At 42.9% G+C, this 22,269-nt stretch overlaps 1 protein-coding gene across 2 annotated transcripts in view; it reads right to left on the reverse strand.

Moving 5' to 3' along the window:
* Window positions 1–22,269, reverse strand: part of NR1H3 (nuclear receptor subfamily 1 group H member 3) — a 29,432-nt gene that overhangs the window by 4,682 nt on the left and 2,481 nt on the right. For both annotated transcript variants that reach the window (XM_069858111.1, XM_069858112.1), the window contains exons 2-6: window positions 7,978–8,225; window positions 4,050–4,316; window positions 1,611–1,819; window positions 1,208–1,387; window positions 685–784 (exon numbers count right to left, since the gene is read on the reverse strand). In XM_069858111.1, the coding sequence (XP_069714212.1) occupies window positions 685–784; window positions 1,208–1,387; window positions 1,611–1,819; window positions 4,050–4,316; window positions 7,978–8,095 (874 nt within the window). In that variant the 5' untranslated portion in view covers window positions 8,096–8,225. The remainder of the gene's footprint in view (window positions 1–684; window positions 785–1,207; window positions 1,388–1,610; window positions 1,820–4,049; window positions 4,317–7,977; window positions 8,226–22,269) is intronic.

The raw sequence follows: 22,269 nt of genomic DNA on the forward strand, positions 1-22,269 counted from the left end.
GAAAAAAAAGAAAAAAAAAAATCAGATTAAAGGCAGTCAAAGCCTCATGTTCAGAAATACTGAAGATACACAGTCCCCGTTACTTCATGTGAAATTACAGATACTCATTGCTTCTGGGAAAATATACTTCAGAAATCACGTCACCACAGACCACATCATATACTGAGCTGAAGACAAGGCTAAAGCATTCTGCAGGGATCTTCAGTGTGCATTATAGACTTCCTGTCAACTGAAATACACTAACGTCATCACTCAAAGCACACATCTAGATTAGTAAATGATATACTTGCAAAGTATAGAAGACTGGAGTTTGATTTGTTGGGATCTCATATGCTCTAAGATCACACGACCACATCAGATCTCTACCAGCAAGGAAGTTCACACCTGCTGCCAGCCCTATGTGCACACTTAGAGCAAGATTTTCATGCTGTAAGAATCCAAATTTTGCAATGCAAGTTTGCACACACACACACGAAAAAAAAAAAAAAGAGACATGAACTGAGGTAGTATGTAGTATCACAGCAAAAAAATGGTTTCTGGGGTTATTGATCTGGCCCTGTTCTAAACCTCACAGATGACTTCAGCTTAAAGGCCACACATTATTTCCAGCAGCCCACATTAAAAAGGAAAAGGTGAAAGAACACAAGACACAGGGAAGGAAGAAACACCTGTCTAATGCACCACCTGCTTTGGCGAAGTCATCCCGATTATAGCTCAGGTCCTTAAGAAAGGTGATGCTCTCAATCTCTGGATTGTAGCGCCGGGATGTCTCCAACAACATCACCTGAAACCAGAAACAGATGTACTTGATTTGAAAACAAGAACAAACGTTACAACATCAAAAATCTGCTGTGTGTTAGAGCATCTCTAAAAAAAAAAAAAAAGAAACAAACAAACAAACAAGAACAAACTCCACCAAAACCCCTCCAAGTAGTATCTTACAGAGTGCTTACAAGTTCCAAGGTAAATTCGGCTGTATCCTTTGCAGTGTCTACTTCTGGGAAGGAGGACGTACCTATCAAGGCTCTTGACCCATTTTCCTCCATGGCCCTTTGCCAGTATAGTCTGGCACTACCATAATGGTCCCATAGCTGAGGCCTCTCAGCTTGCCATCCCAAAAAAATTAATGGAACCAGCAGTTCTCCAGGTGGACGCTCCAAATTCTTTCATCTCTGCTACTATGTGTTGTGGTGGAGCCAAATCTCACCTCTATGGTAGATGTCTTCAATAAAGCAATCTGATCTTCCCTGGTGAGCTCCAGGAAGCCAGGTAGTTGCTTGGCAAAGTCCACAATCTCTTGCACAGAGATAATTGCAAGTTCTGTAAAGTGAGCAAAACGCTGCTGCCTTGCTTCACGGTTATTAGGGTCAGGAACCTGGGGCCACGGCTGTAGGAATGGGAAGAGACAGTGTATATAAGTGAAAGATGGAGCCAGGGCAGAAAACAGAAAAAATGAGACATATTAGAACATTCTCCTTTGCTATTTTTCACAGAACTTTAGCCCACATATGCAACACCTAAACTATCTCTGTTTACCCACATAACTGACACACAACCCTGGCTGCCCAAACTTTCTTTTTTTCATTTTGAGTACACTGGTAGAGTTTTACCGTCACTTTGAGCCTGTCTGTGAATGAGCGCTGGTTGCACTGCTGCTGAGCGGCCACAAGCTTTTTTATCATGCTCAACTGTTCAGGTGTCAGTTCGTGAGAAGGGCTTGGTGGATTTGGAGGGTTTGGACGCACCACGACTGTCCTAGCCTGATCATCTTCCTGCTTCTTCAGTTTCTTCAGTCGGATCTGTTCTTCTGACAGAACATCTAAAGCAGGAATAAGCCAGAGATCAGTGATGACATAGGAACAGATTGGAAATCACATTAAACACGGGGTAATACGCTGTGGATGGAGAGGCAGAGATGACAGCTGCCTGCATCTGGTACTATCAGAATATATACAATGCAGACAGCAAACAGCATTACTTTATTTCTCCCTCTTTTTCCCACTTTAAGTTGTTCCATTGCCTTTCTTTTAACCATACTGTCATCCAAAGCTCCCACAAAGAACAGAAGCTCCCTTCACAATGCCCTGTAAATATCCAAGACAACAGTGACTTTCCCCATTGAGCAATTCCCCAAAATGACACTGTATAACAGATTCCAACAGGTGCTATCTTCCCATGCCATGGTGTGCCCATTGTATTTTATACAAAGCTGCTGTTGTGTCATTTTCATACTGCTAAATGAACAGCTTGTTTCATTTCATCTTCCTCTTAGGAGGTCAGAATCAGTACTGGATGGAGTTTGAGAGTGAAAGGACGATTCTCTGCAAAGCTCATCTGCAGCAGGCTGTAGAGTAGTAACATAACGCAAGATGAATAATGAAAGAATAACTTTGCGTTAAACACATTGAGTCGTCCTTCAGGTCTAGAAGACTTCCGAAGTTATGAAGTCAAAGGACATGCCATTTAGATGCAGCATTGTAAGGAATGAAACAATTTAGAGGCATGTGTTCTGAAAATCTCACTGGATCAATTGCTTATTAGCTAATTTAAATCAAAAACCTGTTAATAGCCTGTAACTAAGTTAACTGAAGAATTCACTGATTTGAATGAAGAGCCCACAGATCTGGTTTGTTGCTTCTTTACGTCAAAGTTCTAAAAATCATCTGCAATCCATGCAATTACAGTCCCTCAGACCTTGGGACTTAAATGCAGAAATAATTTACAGCTAAGTAACAAGTTACCAGATATTGCTGAATCTTGAAAACCACCCACATGCAAGCTTCTACACTATGCTAATTTCAAAGCAATCTAAATTACTGCTTGCCATGAAGGAACTATTTAACCTCACGCTTTACACTGGCTTAAGAACAATAAACTGGCTATAAATAACTTCACTCTAGGAATTAGAAGAATGTTTCCAACAATTAGTAGAGAGAAGTTCTGGAATGACTTTCCAAGTGAAACAGCTGGAGGAAAAATGTCAGTTTCTATCAAGATTAACAAGGTGCGTTTGCAGTGGGGATTACAGCATCATCAAGAATTGCCAAGCACTTGATAATAACAACCTGAAGATTCCTTTTGGTCTAACTTTCCCGAGCTGTTGAAGGCAGTTAAGACAATGAGCAAATGCAGAAACACAGAGGCTTTCTAATGTGTACATGCTACATAAGCAATGTGGACTGGTAGTTTTGCTATGTAGCTTTGCAAATATATCTGTTTTGTAGCTCTCAGGAGCAGGGGCAAATGGGGCAAAGGCAGCATACAGCCTGACGTGTCCCTGCCCATGGAAGGGGGGTTGGAACTGGATGATCTTTAAGGTCCCTTCCAACCCAAACCGTTCTACAATACTGATACAAACCAGCATGACAAAGATATTGATTACGTTAGGTGTGCCATGTTTCATGTTGAAAAAACTGAACAGCATGTTTCCTTGGTGCAGCTTAGTGAGACTTACTTTTTACAGAAATACTTTTATAAGATGTTTCCAAATACTCCATTCCTCCCTGTTCTGGGTGCAGGATGTCAGAAAAGGAGACTTCACACAGATTTAACGTTAACAGAACATCCATTCAGTCAGTCTTGGCCAGCAAAGGGATGAAACCCAGATGCCTCGGCAGAGGAGGGCTGTTCCTGATATGTGAGCAGGAATATTATTGAATATTCAGAAACAGCAGCCTTATGGTTGATCACAAGACAGACAGAAGCCTGAGTTTACTGGTTGTTTACAGCATACTGAAGAATCTGTAAGTCTTAGTAGTGAGTCAATCCTCTGATGTCATCTTCCACAAGTTCTTAGCAAATAGTATGTTCAAGAATAATGGCAGGGCCAGGGTTCTTAGCATGCTGGTGTTGTTCCACTAATAGCTTCACCTCTCCACAGGATCCCTGCTAGGCTTTCACTGACTTCCCTCACATACCCCAGCACACCACCTGCACAGCTCACAGGTGACCTCCCAAGTGCTCACATTGCCCTCTTCCCTACAGCCACCGGTCCGCACGCACCCCCAAAGCAACACAGTGCTCCCACCAGCACTATTTCCTGTACTCACACTGCTCTCGCATGCCTGCCTCCTGGCACTTGCGCAGACGGCACTCCTGACACTTGCGACGCATGTACATGTCCATCTCACACTTGCCACCATTCTTGCAGACATACTGTGCGCCCTTGATGACACTGCGGCGGAAGAAGCCTTTGCAGCCTTCACAGCTCAGCACGTTGTAGTGGAAGCCAGAGGCCTTGTCCCCACACACGCTGCATACTTCATTTCCCAGCATCTTAGGGGCTGGGCCCTTCTTCCGCTTCGGGGGGGGATTTTCTACCAAAACAAACAGTACCAAGGAAAAGTAAAGAAAAGAAAACCCATATATGAGGGAAGCATGGTGTTTGCATCCAACTGCCCCACTCCTTACAATGACCAATATCCTTACTTAAAGCTATTATCTCCTAAACACATGGATGAAAAGATTTTTAAAAGTCTCCCATTTCACAGACTCCCTTTCTTGGCAAAAACATCTTCTGCAATAAAACAACTATTGACATAATAAACAGCTGCAACCTCAACTTTATAAACGAGCATAGTTTCACGCTTGCTCCTCTCCAAAATAAGGCGAAAGAGCTGAAACATGCTCAGGCCAAACATTTTTCCGCTTTCCACCAGCAAAAGTGACACTTGTAAGTTACAATGTGAGAAAGAGCTGCAAAAAAGTTGAGCTGAAATCCAAGACTGTGCAGAAAGTAATTTTCTTCAGAATTTATTTCTAGTTCTCTTATTCTCTGTCATACTCATGCGCAAGGATAATGAAAACTGGTTCAGCAGTCAAACAGTCAGAGCAAACCAGTGCTGAAACATGTTAAGAGAAGCAGACTGAGTAGGCAATCCCTGTAACTGGAACACTTGGGGAAACTGTCAAGATAGACACAGCCACTACATGGAGTTAGGGGCAATAAGCGGACAAGCAGCACACTGCACAAGCTCTGTGAACCTTTGGTAGCCTGAAGCCATCATTTCTTCTTCAAGAAGAGTGCTCCCCATGCCTAAAAAATGAAGCACTCATACTGACACTATTTACTAAATATTGTTACTCCATCTAAAACAGGGGGCTTTCACTACTGCCTCACATTTCACATGGGCTTGTGCAGCGTCTCCCAAGTCCTTCCTATTTCATTCTGACAGATCTTAATCTTGTCACTGGCTGCGCATTCTGAAAACATATTTGGTCTACTATGATATGTCTCACCTTAAGCATTCCAGCCAAGCACTTGCTGATGTTATTTGCATATTGCCTCCCTATTAGCCACCTCTCCATCCTATTTCACTCTAGCAATGTTGACATCCAGTATGTCCTTCTGCACAGCTCGTAGCATAAATATTTTTCTGTATGTCAGATACTCTAGATTTTGTATGGCAGCTGTCCGTAAAGACTACAAACAGCATGTCCTGGTAAGTCTCCAGATTGTTTAGATATGCATAGTAAGCCTTTACACTGGAGTTAATTCATAAGGATTGGTTTGTAGAACAAGGCTGCTGCATTTCCCTCATCAGCATTAGGGTTACAATAGCATGTCGTTTTTGCATACGTATGGTTCTAATACCTCTATCTTTACTCTTAGTTACACTTACTATTCTGCTCAAGCCCCTGAAATGGTAAACAGTTTTAGGTCAGTCTCTGATATTGTTATTGGTAGTCTTCACTACATATTTCACAGTCTTAAGTATCTTGGTGTTGATTTTCAATCCCACCGACTTTATAGAGGTCTGGAGGTCACTCATTTTGACCTGTACTTCTCATTGCAAATTGGGCAGCAGGAAAATATCATCAGAAAGTTTAAGTCTCCGATGTTCCCCTCTCTTGTTCTACTATATGTCTCTTCACACAATCTATTACCAAAAAAGAAATCACGCAATGCCTACAGTTATTTCAAATTACTAAGTCTGCCATTGCACATACATTAACTGGTGTAACAACTTCGCAGTAACATCAAGTGGTGTTCATACGTTTCTGAGGGACAGCAAAGTAATCCCATGACTTCCACAAAATGGATCTGTCTGTCTTGTCTTAGCCGTCTTTAAGAAGTTACATAAACACCTGATTAGCATTCCTATGACAGTTTTATTTGGACAGACAGGCTTATTTTTGATATACACAAATTATTTTCCATAGCTGAATGCTAATCATTTTAGCTATATAGCTTATTACTGCCATTTTCTGTAGTCAAAGATAACAGAAATAATTTGAGATTTATCAAGCATGAATGTCATCTCTGCTCACTCAAATCTATTTTAATGATTTTTATTCTATAATATACCTTCACCTTTCAAACCTTTCAACTACCCTGTTACCACTGTACTGATGACTCCTAGTTCAATGCTCAGATCACCTCTTCTTATTATCTCAGGGATTGCCCATTGCCTCACTGATCAAATACATTTATTTGTCATGTTTGCAGACGACACTAAGCTGGGTGGAAGTGTCGATCTGCTGGAGGGTAGGGAGGCTCTGCAAAGGGATCTGAACAGGCTGGACTGCTGGGCAGAGTCCAATGGGATGAGGTTTAACAAGGCCAAATGCCAGGTCCTGCACTTGGGGCACAACAACCCTATGCAGTGCTACAGACTAGGAGAAGTCTGTCTAGAAAGCTGCCTGGAGGAGAAAGACCTGGGGGTGTTAGTTGACAGCCGACTGAACATGAGCCAGCAGTGTGCCCAGGTGGCCAAGAAGGCCAATGGCATCTTGGCTTGGATCAGAAACGGCGTGACCAGCAGGTCCAGGGAGGTTATTCTCCCTCTGTACTCGGCACTGGTGAGACCGCTCCTCGAATCCTGTGTTCAGTTCTAGGCCCCTCACCACAAGAAGGATGTTGAGGCTCTGGAGCGAGTCCAGAGAAGAGCAACAAAGCTGGTGAGCGGGCTGGAGAGCAGGACTTACGAGGAGCGGCTGAGAGAGCTGGGGTTGTTTAGCCTGGAGAAGAGGAGGCTGAGGGGAGACCTCATTGCTGTCTACAACTACCTGAAAGGCGGTTGTAGAGAGGAGGGTGCTGGCCTCTTCTCCCAAGTGACGGGGGACAGGACAAGAGGGAATGGCCTCAAGCTCCGCCAGGGTAGGTTTAGGCTGGACATTAGGAAAAAATTCTTCACAGAAAGGGTCGTTGGGCATTGGAATAGGCTGCCCAGGGAGATGGTTGAGTCACTTTCCCTGGAGGTGTTTAAGGCACGGGTGGACGAGGTGCTAAGGGGAATGGTTTAGTGTTTGATAGGAATGGTTGGACTCGATGATCCGGTGGGTCTCTTCCAACCTGGCTATTCTATGATTTTCATTATGTTGCTGATACTACACTGGACACTTCACTTATGCTTTTCTTTTTTCCTGGTACCTGTCCAGAGATGTTAAGCTACGCCTTCTTACAGTGTGAAAGCATAGGACTGTGTTTGTCAGCAGCAAAAATCTCAATTTTATTTCCCAATACTCTTGTAACTTCAGTTCTTTGCACCAGATTACTCTAAATCTGATTCTGCTGCCTGCCTTTTTTTATGCCATGTAGCTTCATAATATCATGGCACAATAAGCTTCATTAGTGTGGATACATACATTCTGGAAAAAAGAAACGCGTGGAGGAAACCTCTACCATCTTTCCATTAGATGAATCTGCAAGAACCTATTATTCCTTAGCATCCTTGTTGGATTGTCACCTGTAGCAAAGCTCCATTGTTTGGCAGCTTTTGATAAGATTAACAGAAAGAAATTCACTTCACTGCCATAGGTCTAGCCTCTAGAAGGTCAAATAAGCAAAATAGTCAACACATTCATCATCTACACAAAACCAGTCATCTTCAACAGACTGTATTCTTACACATTCTCTCTGGGTGCCTCAAGCCCAGCAGAAATCACTCTAAAATTTTTCCAAGAATCAATTCTGCTTGCAGCTGAAAGAAAAGCTAGCCTTTAGTTTGCATAGATTTAGTGAGAATTTTTCCATACCTGCATGCTCAGGAGGGTTCTCTGAGCCAGGGAAGAGCGAAAGCCCTTCCTCCTCCATCTTAAGTACACTTGCCACTCTCTTCCCATGATCCTGTGTGCTGAGCTGAGTGGGACCCATGGAGGCCACACAGGAAAGGCTCACTATAATATCATTGCTGCAGCATTGTTACTGCTGATCAAGGGGCTGCACGTGTCTTTCTTCAAAGACTTTACTTACTCTCTGCTGCTGGAAGTCAGAAAGGAAGTACCTGTGGAAAAAACACAGATGCAAAAGAGGCATGCGTTCAACTACTGAGGCTATTAACTCCCAAAATCTATTACAAGCTGCATCACAAGCTAACATTGAGATTGTGTTTCCTTATTTATTAAAGGGGACAATTAACTTTGTTTTATCCATGTTTAGGCTCTTGAAACACAGTATTTTAAGAAACGGCGGTAAAAGGTATAAGATTAGCACACTCAGGTACAAAACAGTCTTTACTGCCAAAATATGAGTTTTGAGATGAGTTTTCATTACTCTTTACACCACTAGAGGACTTCAGCCCTGACCTCTCCAACTCTGTAAAAGGGAAATTCCAGACTTCACAACTGGTGGCCTTCGTTAAAACTTTCAGAAACAAATAACTCATTGCTGCCAGTTGCGCAGGATCTTGTGGCATGTACTGCACAGCACACAGAAAATTGTGAAAGACAATTTTGACACAGTGATTTAGCAAACACTACAAGACACCAAATTTTCCATTAATATCAGTAGCCAAAGAAACTGAAAGTCAGCACCATATCTACAGGAAAGAACCATTACACCATTCTCAGGAAATAGATGCAACCTTCTGAGGATACCCTTTTCTAGAACCTGGAAACCATACTGAAAACAATCTTTATTACACAGCAGTAACTCCCCTGTAGAACGTGAACCTGGAAAGTGAATTCCATCACTTTTTCCAGGAAGCCCCACCTGCACACACACAAAAAAACCCCAAAACCCAAAAGACCTTACTGGTTTGACAGCACAGACGCAGTGAAACTGAGGCAAACTGCTGTGAACACCTCTAATCTGATTGAACATGCATTTGATTAGTTGATCTTAACTCAGCGATTTACCAATGTAAGCTAAAGGGATTAACTGATTTAGAAAGCACCTACGTTAAAGGCCTGTACCAGTTTAACTTGAGTGATTGAGTCCAGGGCTGGAAGCCTGCCACCTTCTGAAAGACAGGGGGTGACAAAGCTGTGCAGCAGCCCAAATACAGAGGCATCAGGTAAGCAGGGGCATGCCTCACACACTGCAGTGCTGACTGGGGAGAAGCAGAGGACCACAGTCCCACATCCCTTCTTCCCTCCTGGCTTTTTCCACAAAACAGGGCCACTTATCTTACAATGCCAAAGATGAAAGCAATACTTCCACAAACCACACCACTGCTCAGCACTCAAAGAGTCATCAGGTGTAAATGCAATCATACTGTCAAGCCTGCTCAGCTGCTGCCGCCTCCCATTACACTGTGGCAGATAACAGATGCAGATGTTAAAAACCACAGGGTACATTAATTCATGTGACCTTTGTAAACACAGCCTCAGACTGTATAAGGAATTCAGAGCTCCCTCCCCTTCAGTACACACAGCCACTGAATCACTGGAAAAACAAGCCATCGTGGATAAAAGCAGCAGTAACTAATATGAAACTCAAAGCCATAGAAAGTAAGAAGCCCTCTCGCAGGAGACTACAACCCAACTGATTTGCAATCAGTTAAAAAGTCCCACAGTCCTCAAAGGAACAACATGGTTATGACAATCAACCCTTTTTAAAAAAGTCTCCACAGTAAATCCTGCAGCAATCTTGTGAAGGGGCACAGAGCATCAGATGGAGATGAAACAAACACAGACCCAACTTGTATTCCTAGTTTCATGTAAGCTCCTCACTGAAGCTGCTATTAGATATCTCTGGACATGTCTGGGCATCAAACAGGAAAGCTGAGTGTACTGCCTCAGTGCATCTCCACATTCCTTTAAACCTCGCAAAAGACTCACTCGAACATTAATTATTGTGCAGAATGAATCACCAGCAGCAGTACCACACTCAATTTTCAACTGAAGAGTTTGATCCCCAGCTGAGGGACTGAGTGACAGTGCTCAAGCCCCATTGCCTTAAGTTCAGCAGCCCAGTCTTGCTGCAACCCAGTCACAACTGCAATGTATTCCAGAAAGAAAAACAGAGGAGGGTACAGCCTGATGGGATTTCAAAACGGTGTCGCCCACAAAATGACTGATACTGCAAGAGCAAAACTTGCTGTCAGCAGAACACCTGGAGCCTGAAGGGGAGTTTCTAAGAGACTGCAGACTTCCTGGCAATGTCTGAGAAGTCTGCAGCTACGAACAGGGTCAGGAGTACAAATCCATGTGCACATCCAGGATACAGTGAGGGGTAAGGCCTATCAGCCACTTTTTCTGCTGTAAAAACAACCCACACATTCCTGCTTCGTGCATTAGCCTCCAGCCTTCCCAAAACAGAATGAGACAGATAGGAGGGGTCTCTTGTCTCTGCTCCAAAGACACAGCATCTTTAAGTTTTATAGATCCAGTAACATTCACAGGCTGTGTAAACTGACCTAACCACAAACAGCAGCACTCTTGTACTAGGTAAAGAAACCTGATATTTTCCCCATAGGCACGCAAGTGAGAGGCTGTGTGACTAGGCTAGGGAGTTAGTTTTCACAGAAATAAATGAAGACTGTTTATAAATGACTAAAAATCTTCTTGAGTTTTGTACTAATGATCACATTAGAGGTTCACATCTCCCAGTCTGCACCACCACTAGAAGGTTGATGCAAGCTGTAACTGCAAGGGAGAACAATGTCTTCTTGCCTTAATCTGCTCTGCCACTTCACCTGGTCTCAATGCCATCAGTTTTAGAAACCAGGACTGGCCAAGTGACAAAGATGAAGCAATCACTTCTCTCTAATGCAACATCTAGAACAGAGGAACCTGACAAGCAGACGTACTGCAGTGATGAAGGCTAAATGAAAAAATTTCCTGCCAGCCCTTGCCACCCATATCTCAAATAAGATACTAAACACTTCTGAAATGTGTCACCACTAACCTTGCCCTACTCTATTCCTTCCTTCTACCTTTCTTACCAAGAAAATGGAACAACTTGGATCCAAGGGTTTCAAGATCAGTAGTCTTGCAACAGAAAGTACTGTTAACAGAAACTAAAGGTAGCATCCCAGCCTCTTGCTCCTCATGCTAAGTGCCAGAAACTTTCATCGCTTCCTCCAGCACTGGTTTAATCTTATCCTATTCCCTCAGGCAAGTCCTCTGTCAAGCCCAGTTGAAGTGCTTATGTGCTGTTCTGGAAGGCATTGATCTAACCTGTCATCAACAGGCACAAAGCTACAGAGTATGCCTACTTTCTGTCCCACATTCATAGAGGACAAATAAAGGAGACAGCTCTGTAGAGCACATGAAAGAAAGGAAATGAGCCAGAAGCAGTTACTGTTACATTTCTGCTAAACTGATCTGTCCTCTACCTGGTATTCCTTGTTTGGTGCTTTCTGTGAGAAATTTAGCGGTCAGGAACCAGAACAGATGCAAGCACATCTCTGGAGAAACTGTACCACAGAGTGCAGGAATAATCAGATGAATACCAGAACGAGCCCTTTACCTCCAAGTACTGGATGTTTGGAGTAAACAGTAGCTTTATAGGAAGTTTGTGCAAGTCTGTGATCTTTCAAAATGGGAGTTACTGGTCAGAGTCCTAGTTCTCTAAGTAACAAAATCCTACAGCCTTCTGCTGTAGGGAAAATATATGGTTACGTTTCAGTTCTGTAATGAATCACAAGCATGCACTCTGCAGCACATCAGTGTCAGCAGAAGAGACCTCCATTTGTACACATTAGCATGACTGTGCTCATGCATCACACAGCCGTGTGTCAACAGGACTGTGCCTTTGTTCATGAGCCTATCAGGCATGAACAAATGCATCTGATAGGAAGTGCCGTCTTTTTCAGAGGTACCTAAAGCAGGGATATAATTTGGTCTTTTGGCTTCTAATTGTGTTCTGACATGCAATAGAAGTGCCAGCTTCCAATCTGAATCCACCTCCGAAAACTGGGGTCACAATAATGCATTAAGGGTCTTTGTTGAAATCTAAATGCACAGCTCCCGCAGAGATGACACTACCCTGGATGTTAAAAGCTGTCTGCAGATCTACAAGGCCAAGAAAAACTGTTGGATTGAGATTTCACGGTGTCCTACAGCACCAGCACAGAACTAAGCCCCTTAGGAGAGACAACTGTTCTAGTCCTTTCATAAGGAGCAACCAGTATTTTGTGACCTAATGCTCTTCCTATACAGTCTCTGGTGCACCTGACAGAGTATTTTCACAAACCTCCCCAAGGATCTTGGCACTACCTCGTAGACGTCTCAGAGAAACAATGGTTATTCCCAGCTCATGTTGGCTCATTCCTCTTCCTTCCCTCTGTGTGACCATATTTCTCAAAAAATATGGGGCAGCTAGTAGGTATATAAGCAGAGCAAAAGTAGACAAATAAGTTTCAATTAGGAAAAAGTCGAAATAAAGACTTGTACCTTTCAGGGCAGAAAAATAATCTCATGAAATCTGAAAATGAAGTAATATTACATGTGAAAGCTGTTAAAACTCATGAGGAAAAATAATTGGCTTCAAAATGTCAATCGGAGGGACAAATCATGAAAACACAAGGTGTGCAAAGCAGCACAACAGGATAGCATGAAGTACGATTTTGAACAATATGTTTACAAAGAATGGAAAGAACTGTTCTGTAGCTCTCAGGGAACAGAGACTAGCTCTGTGCCCCCTCTGTAAATCTCTCTCTTCAAAGAGCTGCAGGGACAATTTGAAATCGCATTACCCATTTTGATCCCTCAGAAGCACCAAAACAACCAGTGGAGGAGTATGCAAGCCACTATCAGTCCCAAGCTGATAAAAAAAACCTCCTACAGCCTCCTAATTGCTTTCATTTGCTGTCAAGCTAAGCTTTAGCTGACCATAAGCATGCAGGACTGTCCTGCAAGCTTTACAAGTTGTTGCCACCTCTACCAACTATGCAAAAGAGCCGTACTAATCACTGCTGGCTGCAGCATCCTGCTCCTCAGAATGCAGCTGCATTCTGGTCTCTTGCCCCCAAGTAGAGTCTTATTTCTGCCTCTCTAGCTCTGAGATTTAGAGGCTTCCCCTTCTCTTACTCCAGCTTTTACTCCTGCTGCTGACCAACTCCTTTATTACCCAGGACTTTGCTGACTTCTGGCATGGTCCACACATTTGTCTCTTCCTTTGAACTGGTGCAACCCTGAGCCTAGGTTCTCACTGCAGCACCCACTTATCATTCTGAAAACTTCCTTTGAGCTGTGACTTCACCCATGGCTTTACTCTGGTCTCAACAGTGTGCCATCTCCTATTCAAGTTGGGTGCAGAGGCCATGGCAGAGTTAGAACAGTAGAAATGACTAACAACCGGACATACTAAAATAAACAAAGAAACATGTCGCTTGGTTGAAAGAAGAGAAGCAGAAGGTATAACAATGGCATACAGCAGGATGAAAGGCGTCATTCTGAAAGACGGTACTCCTAAAAGGAATAGAAGGAAACCGAGGAAACAAAAGTCAGGTTACTACCGAAAAACACACTAAAGGTGAGTTCTGGGAGACTGAAGGGCAATTTCCCTAACTGTCCTTCCAAAACTGAGTCATCATCCCCAGAGGTATTTAAAAGATGGGTAGATGAGGTTTAGTGGCAGATAGGTATGGCTGGACTTCATAATCTCAGAGGTGTTTTCCAACCTGGTGATTCTATGAAAATTATGCCTTGTATTACAACAGAAACACAAGGATGTTTGCAGACGTTTCTGAATCTGAACCTAATATGACTTAGATGCTCTTGACCCACAGAATACACTACTATAAACAAACAATGGCAGCCACACAAATTCCAAGTCAGTTCCACCCTACCTCAGGTAAAAAGCAATTCAGGAGTGAAACAAAAAAGCAATCTCTCTCCATTGAATAAACTAGTTAGCAAAGTGAATTAGGGTCCTAAAGCACAACTGTACTACAAAACAGAAGACAACAATTCAGGGCAGAATCAGCAAAATACTTCTGCTTTGCTCCACCTGAGTAGGAAAAAAAAACCAGCCAAACAGCCAAACTATCTATGATCTTCAGAGCACAGGATTTGTTTATTTCCTACACAGCCTGTCGATACCCTGTTTTGGGAACAGGGCTTCCCCAAACTGTACATAAGATGAAGACAAAATGTGTTGACTCCAGTCCCACTCAAGAACCTACAGGCCCTGCAAAAGAACTCCTCACCCCCAACAGTGTTTCGCAACAAGTCAGCTCCCCTATTCACATGCCTCATCCAGCAGGAGATGCTCCCTCCCCTCTCACCTGCCTCTCATCATTCCTTGCCTGTCAAAGGCTGAGATTTTGGTTTTGCCCTTGTTTTCACCTCTAGATTTCCACCTGATCAGAGTATGCCACACAACACAAGGAGCAGGAGGAAAAGAGCATATAACTGTGACTGCTTTCAGGGTGAGTAAGATCCTCAAACGGGCTGTGCCTTCTGTTTCCCTCTTCCCTCTCTCCTGACTGCGAGATGCCCTTGGTCCTGCAACTAAAAGGAGGAGAAAGGAGATGAGGTTACTGGAGTTCATTCACACTGTGCACAGGGCTGCTCCCGGCTCTCTTCCTGTTTGTATGGAAGTATCAGTCCCTCTGACAAAGGGAGAGAAAAAGGGAGGTGATGACAATAAGAAAGGGCAGACTTTTCCCTGGTTAATGGACTGAAACCAAATAATAAGCGATATCAGGAATGATGTGGCCACCCTGCTGCCACAAAATTCCTTTAAAGGCCACTGACACAATTCTCTTGAACTCTGGAAAACGGCACAAGCCAGGTCTGGGTAACAAAGCTCCAGTCCCTTTTACCCCCTCCTTTAGGCTTTCTACTGTCAACTCAGATTTTGGGCTTCTGGCTAACCTAGAATACAGCCATCTCAGGAACGGCAAAAACTAAGGCATGGACTGGGTTACAGCAAGGAAGATGTTTGAGTAGCAGCATCCTTCCACCCTTCCCTCCCCTCCACGCTGTCTTATAAAATAACAAGACATCATTTCTCAGCTCTGTCTGTCCAGATGAGCTGCAAAGCCAGTGTCCTGATATAGGGAGCAAACAAAGCACAGCCACTTTGGAGAGACACCAATTTCTGCAACACCCACTCAGATGAACCTGAGTAGAACTTGCCTTTTGTAATTGAACTGTAATAATAATTCCCTGTGCCTGGCTGCAAATACAGTTCATAGGCGGCTCAAAACCACTATCAGTACCAATGTTCAGATGGCAGGAAACACAACTGAGGGTTTCACAGCCGCTTCCAACAGGAAAAATCCCATCTGTGCTCCTCCCAGAAGGATGAAAGACACAAAGTGGAGCACCTGCCCCTCCCCACCCCCCAAAGGGCAAAGGGCAGCTCTCTGCCACTCCTTGAGAAGAAGGGGAAGGGAGGGAACCCAGCCTGGAGACTTATCCACAGACTATGTTTGTAAGCACCAGATATAATAGCAAACTCGGCCTACAGGAACTCACTTTAAAATGGCAACAGCATTCTTTTGCCAGTACCACTCACATTTCCCCAAATAAATCAAGCTATCCTACCAGCAAGTCTTTTTTCCCTTGCACATCTAGATGTATCTATGAAAAGGTGGGTTTGTTTTGTGTGTTTTTCTTCCTTAGGGCCCTGTATTGGCTAATGATGTAATTCTTTCACGCTTCTAACCACACCACTAGACATGCACTCACACAAATCAAACATGAAAAGTGTTCAAGCAATCTAGAAAACTTTCTACTGCAAAATAACCTGCTATCTAGCAAGACCCTGCTTTGAAAGATTAAATTTGAGATGTTTGCCGCTCATTACTCCAGCTACTAATCAGCTCTTAGACATCCTATGTGCAGTGACAGCTCATCCCATCCTGCTTGAAGGCTGAAAATGAGCTCTGACCCCACCACCGTAGCTTCCTTATAAATGCCACACCATGGCAATATGGAAATTATGCACACAGACTCCCTTTCTTTCTGGATACCTTCTCTAGCTTTACTCAGCCATCAATACCTTGTTCTACACAATTACACATAGCTATCCAAAACATAACAGCCAGCCACTCTTTGAAGTAACCGTTTTAAGACTCAGAGTTTCCTTAGCCAGGGTTTAAGAGAGACAGGAAACAGTGTCATACAGATCAGAGCTAATGGCAATAACTAGCTAGGTTTGAAAAGCTAGGGATTTTAAGTGGGGTTTGCACAGAAATGGGGGGGGAAGTAGTTAGAGAAGCCTCTCTCTTCAATTGTTGTGGACTTCCATGGCAGCACCACATTATAGAACAAAATAGAACTGTACCTAGGATCCTGCATTCCTCCTTTATGACCCTTAGCCCCACAGATGCTACAGCTCAACCCAAGTCTGACTCATGCTGGATTTGAGATGTCATCCCAATGCCAAACTGTCCAAACTGAAGAGAGCACTCAGAACTTAAAAAAGAAAAAAGCATCAAGAATGAATACCCAAAATAACATCCTGAGAGTGAAGAGTCCAGGGAAGAGTTAAACCTATTCCATAAGCAAAAAGACAACAACTAGACTATGCCCAGAAGAGAGCACTGCAGGCTTTTTTCTGCATGTAGAAATTTATAATGATAATCACACCACATATTGTTTACCCGATTGCTTCCTTAAAAATCTTCACTAAACAATGCAGTCAGAGAATAACATTTCATGACCCACACCCATTCTAGCCAAGTGCCTTTATCAGCTAGCACCACGTAAGGGAAATCTGCTCAGGCCCCCAGGCTGTCTCTGCCCATCTCTTCAACATTGGTATCCCAATCTGCTGTTGACTCCTCTGAACAGGAACAGGGCCCAATCCCCTGCCAGCATTAAACTGCTACTAAACCAGGTAACACCAGCAAGAAGCAAAAGAAGCAGCTGCAATATTTTACCAGAAAAACAAGATGACCAAGGACAAGTAAAGCTGGCAGCAAAGCCAGGAAGTTTATTTAAAAGTCCTCAGGTCCTAGACCCTTGTCCATACCACTTTCTCTTTCAAAACAGTCTTCTCCATCCTCTAGAAGCTATGAAATGAAAGAACATGAAGAACAGGAAGCAAAGGAGGAAAGAATGGAATAAAGGAGAGGGCTGTTTACAGCATCATTTTTGTTCACTTTTACAGTTTCCTCCAAATGCACTTTCATTAGCACGCTGCATATCAACGTAACTGCAACAAGATTGTTTCTGGGAAATAGCCTTTTTTCTAATGCATCTACATCGCACTCAGTATCCAAGCACCATCCCACCTAAAAGCATCAAAACAAATACTAGTGCTCACAGGCAAAAGTGAAATACAGCACTGAACTGCAAAACATGCAGGAAACTCATTAAGATTCCCTTAAGGGCAGTATGGGAGAAGTACCAATTCCCATTCATAGAAATATTATCCCTAGATGTAGCACAGAGGTCAGGGAGAAACAACAGTACTGCAGAAATACCCACAGATGGATAACGGAACAGTGTTTTAATTGTTTCAAAGTAAGCCTGACTGTTAGTCTATTCCCCACTCACCCATTATCAGGGAGGTATTTTGGCAGGTTTTGCTAACACTGCTCTTAGAAGAATGGGAGACAAGGGTTCCCACTCTGCAATGGTTGCATGTATCCAAACCTAGATCAGCCAGAAGACTGCAGCAGAGCAAGAAGAAAGATCAAAAGAGCTGCCAAGAAAAACAGCGAAGACTGGCATAAGGGTGGAGGTCAGAACAAAAGACTATTAAGAGCTCTGTTGCAAAGTAAACTTGCCTTGCTTTCAACTTTACTATTTTGGATCCTGGTCTATATGGTCTATTCCTGCTTTGGAGGTCAGTGCAACTAAAAGCTTAGAAGGTACAATAACAGCAACACAGAGGAGGGACTTTTTTGCTTGGGTTTTTGTTTGTTTGGATTTTTTTTATAAAAACACAGTGTGGAAGCTAAGATGGAAGGGTTAAAGGTCTGAAAATGAGAAAAAGAACATCTGTGTGACAGGAAGGGAGCATGTGAGAGGGCGTGTGACAGGCTGTGTAGCAGAATGTGTGTGTAGAGCTCATTCCCTCTGAGGCTCTTGGCCGAATGTGGAGCTGAACTTTCTGCAGACTTTGTCCTGCCAAGTCATGTTCCCTTCTCACACTGCCTGACATCACCACAAATACTCAGCTGGAAAACAGTCCAGAGCCAGATAGAGTCCACTGCTCAAACAGCAGCCAGTGAAATGGCTGCACTCAGGGCACACCCACCAGATGGGAAACCAGAGCCACCGACTCTGCTTTCAGGTTTTCTCCAAGTGCCCAGGAGTCCTCACTCTCATCCATCCATAAAAAGCCCTAACAAGGTACAAAAAGATCAGAGGTGGTAACAGACAATGTTTTTCTGTTTCCCAGCTGGTGTAGTCCAGAACAGATTGAAAGTCTGCACAAAGGCTTGGATAGAAAAAAGCAAAAGAACATAGCCATTAGACAGTCAGGGTTTGCCATAACCAACATGCTGCAAGGAATCCACTCCATTCCCAAATCCAGCACAGTCTTGCCACAAGAAGAATGAAGCCATCACACATGAGCCATGGACAAACCAGGAGTCAGTGGTTCTGGGAAGACTTATGCTCTAGGAGGGTCTGCATGAAGAAAGCAAACCAACATTACACTGTCAGAGAGTATCACCTGCTTCCTCAAAATAATTGTGAGCCCAAGATCAGTGGTGGAAAATGTGAGCATGTGTATGAGTGTGTGAGAACAGGTAGTTGGGCTAAGCCAACAGGTAGCTGGGTTTCTTATTTTGATCTTTGTATCAAGGGATAAGCGCGGGGCGGCCCGCCGATTCTAGGACACTGCTAAAAGGAACCACCCAGAGCAAGTATCAGGGAGTATCAGTTGGAGATGACACTGAAACAAGGGAGGACAAAGTCTGCAGTCTCTTCAACCTTGCCTCCCAGCCTGCTGCTTAAAAGCAGCACGACAGAAACTGCCCTCAAAGTACAGGTGATAGACAGAAAATTCATTTTTTCTTCAGGCAAAGGTTTCCGCTTTCTCCACTCCCATTCTATTTTTAGTTAAACAAACAGCAACTTGGGAGCTTTCTGGAGACCAAGGGAAATTTTTTTTCAGTTCCATATAGCCCCCAGAAAGCCAAGCCCCTTTGTCACAGATATAGCTAACTGACAGAAACTACATTACACAATCTATGCTTATAATTATTTTACATTTTAAAACACTCCTCATAACAGAAAGTACCTCTTCCTTCACTAAGGCAAGGAGTCTGACATCTTCCATAAAAGGCCTAACAGGGCAACTTTGCCTGTACACTCGCTATATGGACCTTTGATCACACCCTAGGCTTTTTTGTCTGGACCTGCAGATGCCCAAAAATCTGTCCCCTTCAACAGGTGTAAACACAGAAGCCATCTTTTGAAACACTTCCAGGCGCTTTCACAGAAACTGGAATATTATTCCTCTCCTACAGACAACAGCCAAGGGTGGGAAAGCAGTCAATTATTAGACCAAAATCTCAAAGTTAGTATTTGAAGGCAAGGTGACAGCTTCTCCTCCTGCTCTCAGAAAGCGCAGCTGGGTAAGCAGCCTCAGCAGCAGTGCTTACACAAGCCAAAGCGCACTGGCAAGGAGGGCTGGTCACAGGATTCTCTGTGCGAGCATGCACACATGCATGTCAAGGTAAGTGCCATCACAAGTGCCCAAGGCTGTTCTAGTGCAACTTCTTGTGCCCACAAACATTCGCATGTGGGTTCCTGCTCAAGAAACCACTGCACATATCCGACAGTCTGACTGCGTGAAATACTCCAGGAAAATTCACTGGAGTCCTTTAGGAGCTGGCACATTTCTGCATGTATGTCCTTGTCAACCAAGATAACACTACAGAGCTGTTGCAGAAGCCTGCCGCTTTGCCCTCATTTCATAAGAGCCCTAGATAGACTATTTGAATTCCAAACATTTTCCTCTAAATGGATTTTACACACATTTTTCAAGATTACATTTGTTCAACTTATTTGCTAGGTTAAAACAAATGATAAAGCCTGAAACAGACATTTAGACAAACAAGTACAAACTCTATCCAAGCAGCACATGGGTGGTGGAGAATGTCTAAAGAGCGTAATTTCTGAACTCTAGAGTCTGTAGAATCAGAATCCACTGAAGTACCAAACAAATCTTTCTAAGAAGGGCAGAAAGATTTGTTTCTTCAATTAACTTATTAAATTAGTACAGCTCACTCAAAGCTGTGGGAGGCAATCCAATCTCAGAATAAAACCAAGCTGAGGGAGGATGAGTTATGCTCATCTTAAGATCTGGAAGGACACAATGACCAAAACCAACCTGTTCATTTTGGTAAGCATAGATAACACTGCCCTGTTAAAGCAAGTTAGTTTTGATAGCACACAGTACAGAAAGCATATTTTCTCCTGTGTATCCAGTGCATGATTAGAGCCTAATTATAAAAAAACCTACCTATTTATTTTGACTTTTTTATTCAAATGCAGTTTTGTACAAGTCATGAGGAAAGACGTTTTTCAGGTAGTAAACACAAATGAATGTTTCCTAATGTAACCATTTACTGTGATGTAAGAACATAAATGGGTGTACATAGACACACTGTATCATCCTGTTTAGCAAGCAGCAACAATGTGTTAGCCCAATCCATTAGGGGAAACCTTCCTTTTAAAAAAGTATCAAATGCAAAATAAAGCTTAAATGAATTATTTAAATCACCAACTTTAATGGTTATTTAAATCAGTAAGCAGGAAGCTTCAATTTAAACCATTTAACCTTATCTGTTTCATAGCTGTTGTACGTCCAGCAGGCAAGACTGCCCCTGTCTCTGGAGGGAGACAGAATACAACTTCCTTGGCCAGTTCATTTCAAGAGAATTTACAATTATATTTACCAATATTTTTTTAAAACCTTAAAACAAAATACGTGCCAGGAGACACCTACTCTCTTGCCAGTCACCTGCTTCAGCAATCAGCCTGATACTTCACCTAACACATCTTTTATTTACATCCTGAGAGATTTCTGTGCATACACAATACAACCTGACTCTGCAGCATAGCTTTTAAATTGCTTCAATCTTCACATCCCATGAGACAGTTCTCCTACTTAATCCTACAGACACTAGTGTCGATCTGTTCAAAACAAGAATCAGATTTCTCTAACGTTGTTCTCTTCATTTCTTCATCAACTTCCCACTAAACAAACATTTATCTTTTCCCCTCCCTTAAACATAGTGCACAGTCTACAGTGTTCTGCTGTCCTCTGTGTGCTATCCTAATTAGCTTTTGCCCTCCTCAAATAAGATACTTGTAAGCTTGACAATGTATACTTCAAAACAATTTATGAAATTATATGGAAATTTGAGTATACTACCTTAACATTTTCTTTTTCACACTCAAAGCAAGTAATTCTGCTTTAAAGGAAATCTGGTTATGAGATCTCCAGATCTAGAAGTACAAGTTACACTGGGCTCCAGGGATGCCTCCTTTTTATTAAGGACACATGAAAGAAATTTGTCTATGCTCCAAAAATGGGAAAAAAGGTACTTTGTCCTGAGCAGGAAGTCACAGAACAAGAACTACACAGAAGTGCTAGAGTAACCCATCGCACCACTTCTAACAGAGAAGTTTTTAACATCTGCCAGAACATGGATGGCTTCATCTAATTTGACAACATTACACACACCCCTCAATTTCAAACTGACTACAATGCAGTTCCTAGCTGTAGTGACTGCAACGAAAATGCTAAGTCAAACATTGTATTTGTATATTAGCTGAAGTATGATCTAATGACCAACTTTAATCTGTTTGCAGACTAAATGCAGCCCAGTATTTGTCAGCAGGAAGAATTCCCCTGAACTCCTTTATAAGATGAAGGTCCTTCCCACTGAGGCAGTGTCCACAGAATATGACTCCCCCTTCCTACATTATTAGGCTGTGAGGAAAACACAGTAACACATCCTATTGCAGACCAGCAGAACAACTGTTCCCAATGGAACAAAATATCTGCATGACAGGTTACATGTCAGGTCTGAAACATCAATTTTTCTCCAAAATTGTCAGGTCTGTGAATTTTATCACTCGGGAGAAGGGAGGGTGACACACAACCTTATAAGTTTTCCTATTCAGCATGCAGAGACCCACACATCTCTGACAATAAGACTTTCACAGCATCTGCCTTCA

This window comes from Phaenicophaeus curvirostris, chromosome 5 (genome assembly GCF_032191515.1).
Source record: "Phaenicophaeus curvirostris isolate KB17595 chromosome 5, BPBGC_Pcur_1.0, whole genome shotgun sequence".
Classification (NCBI taxonomy): domain Eukaryota; kingdom Metazoa; phylum Chordata; class Aves; order Cuculiformes; family Cuculidae; genus Phaenicophaeus; species Phaenicophaeus curvirostris.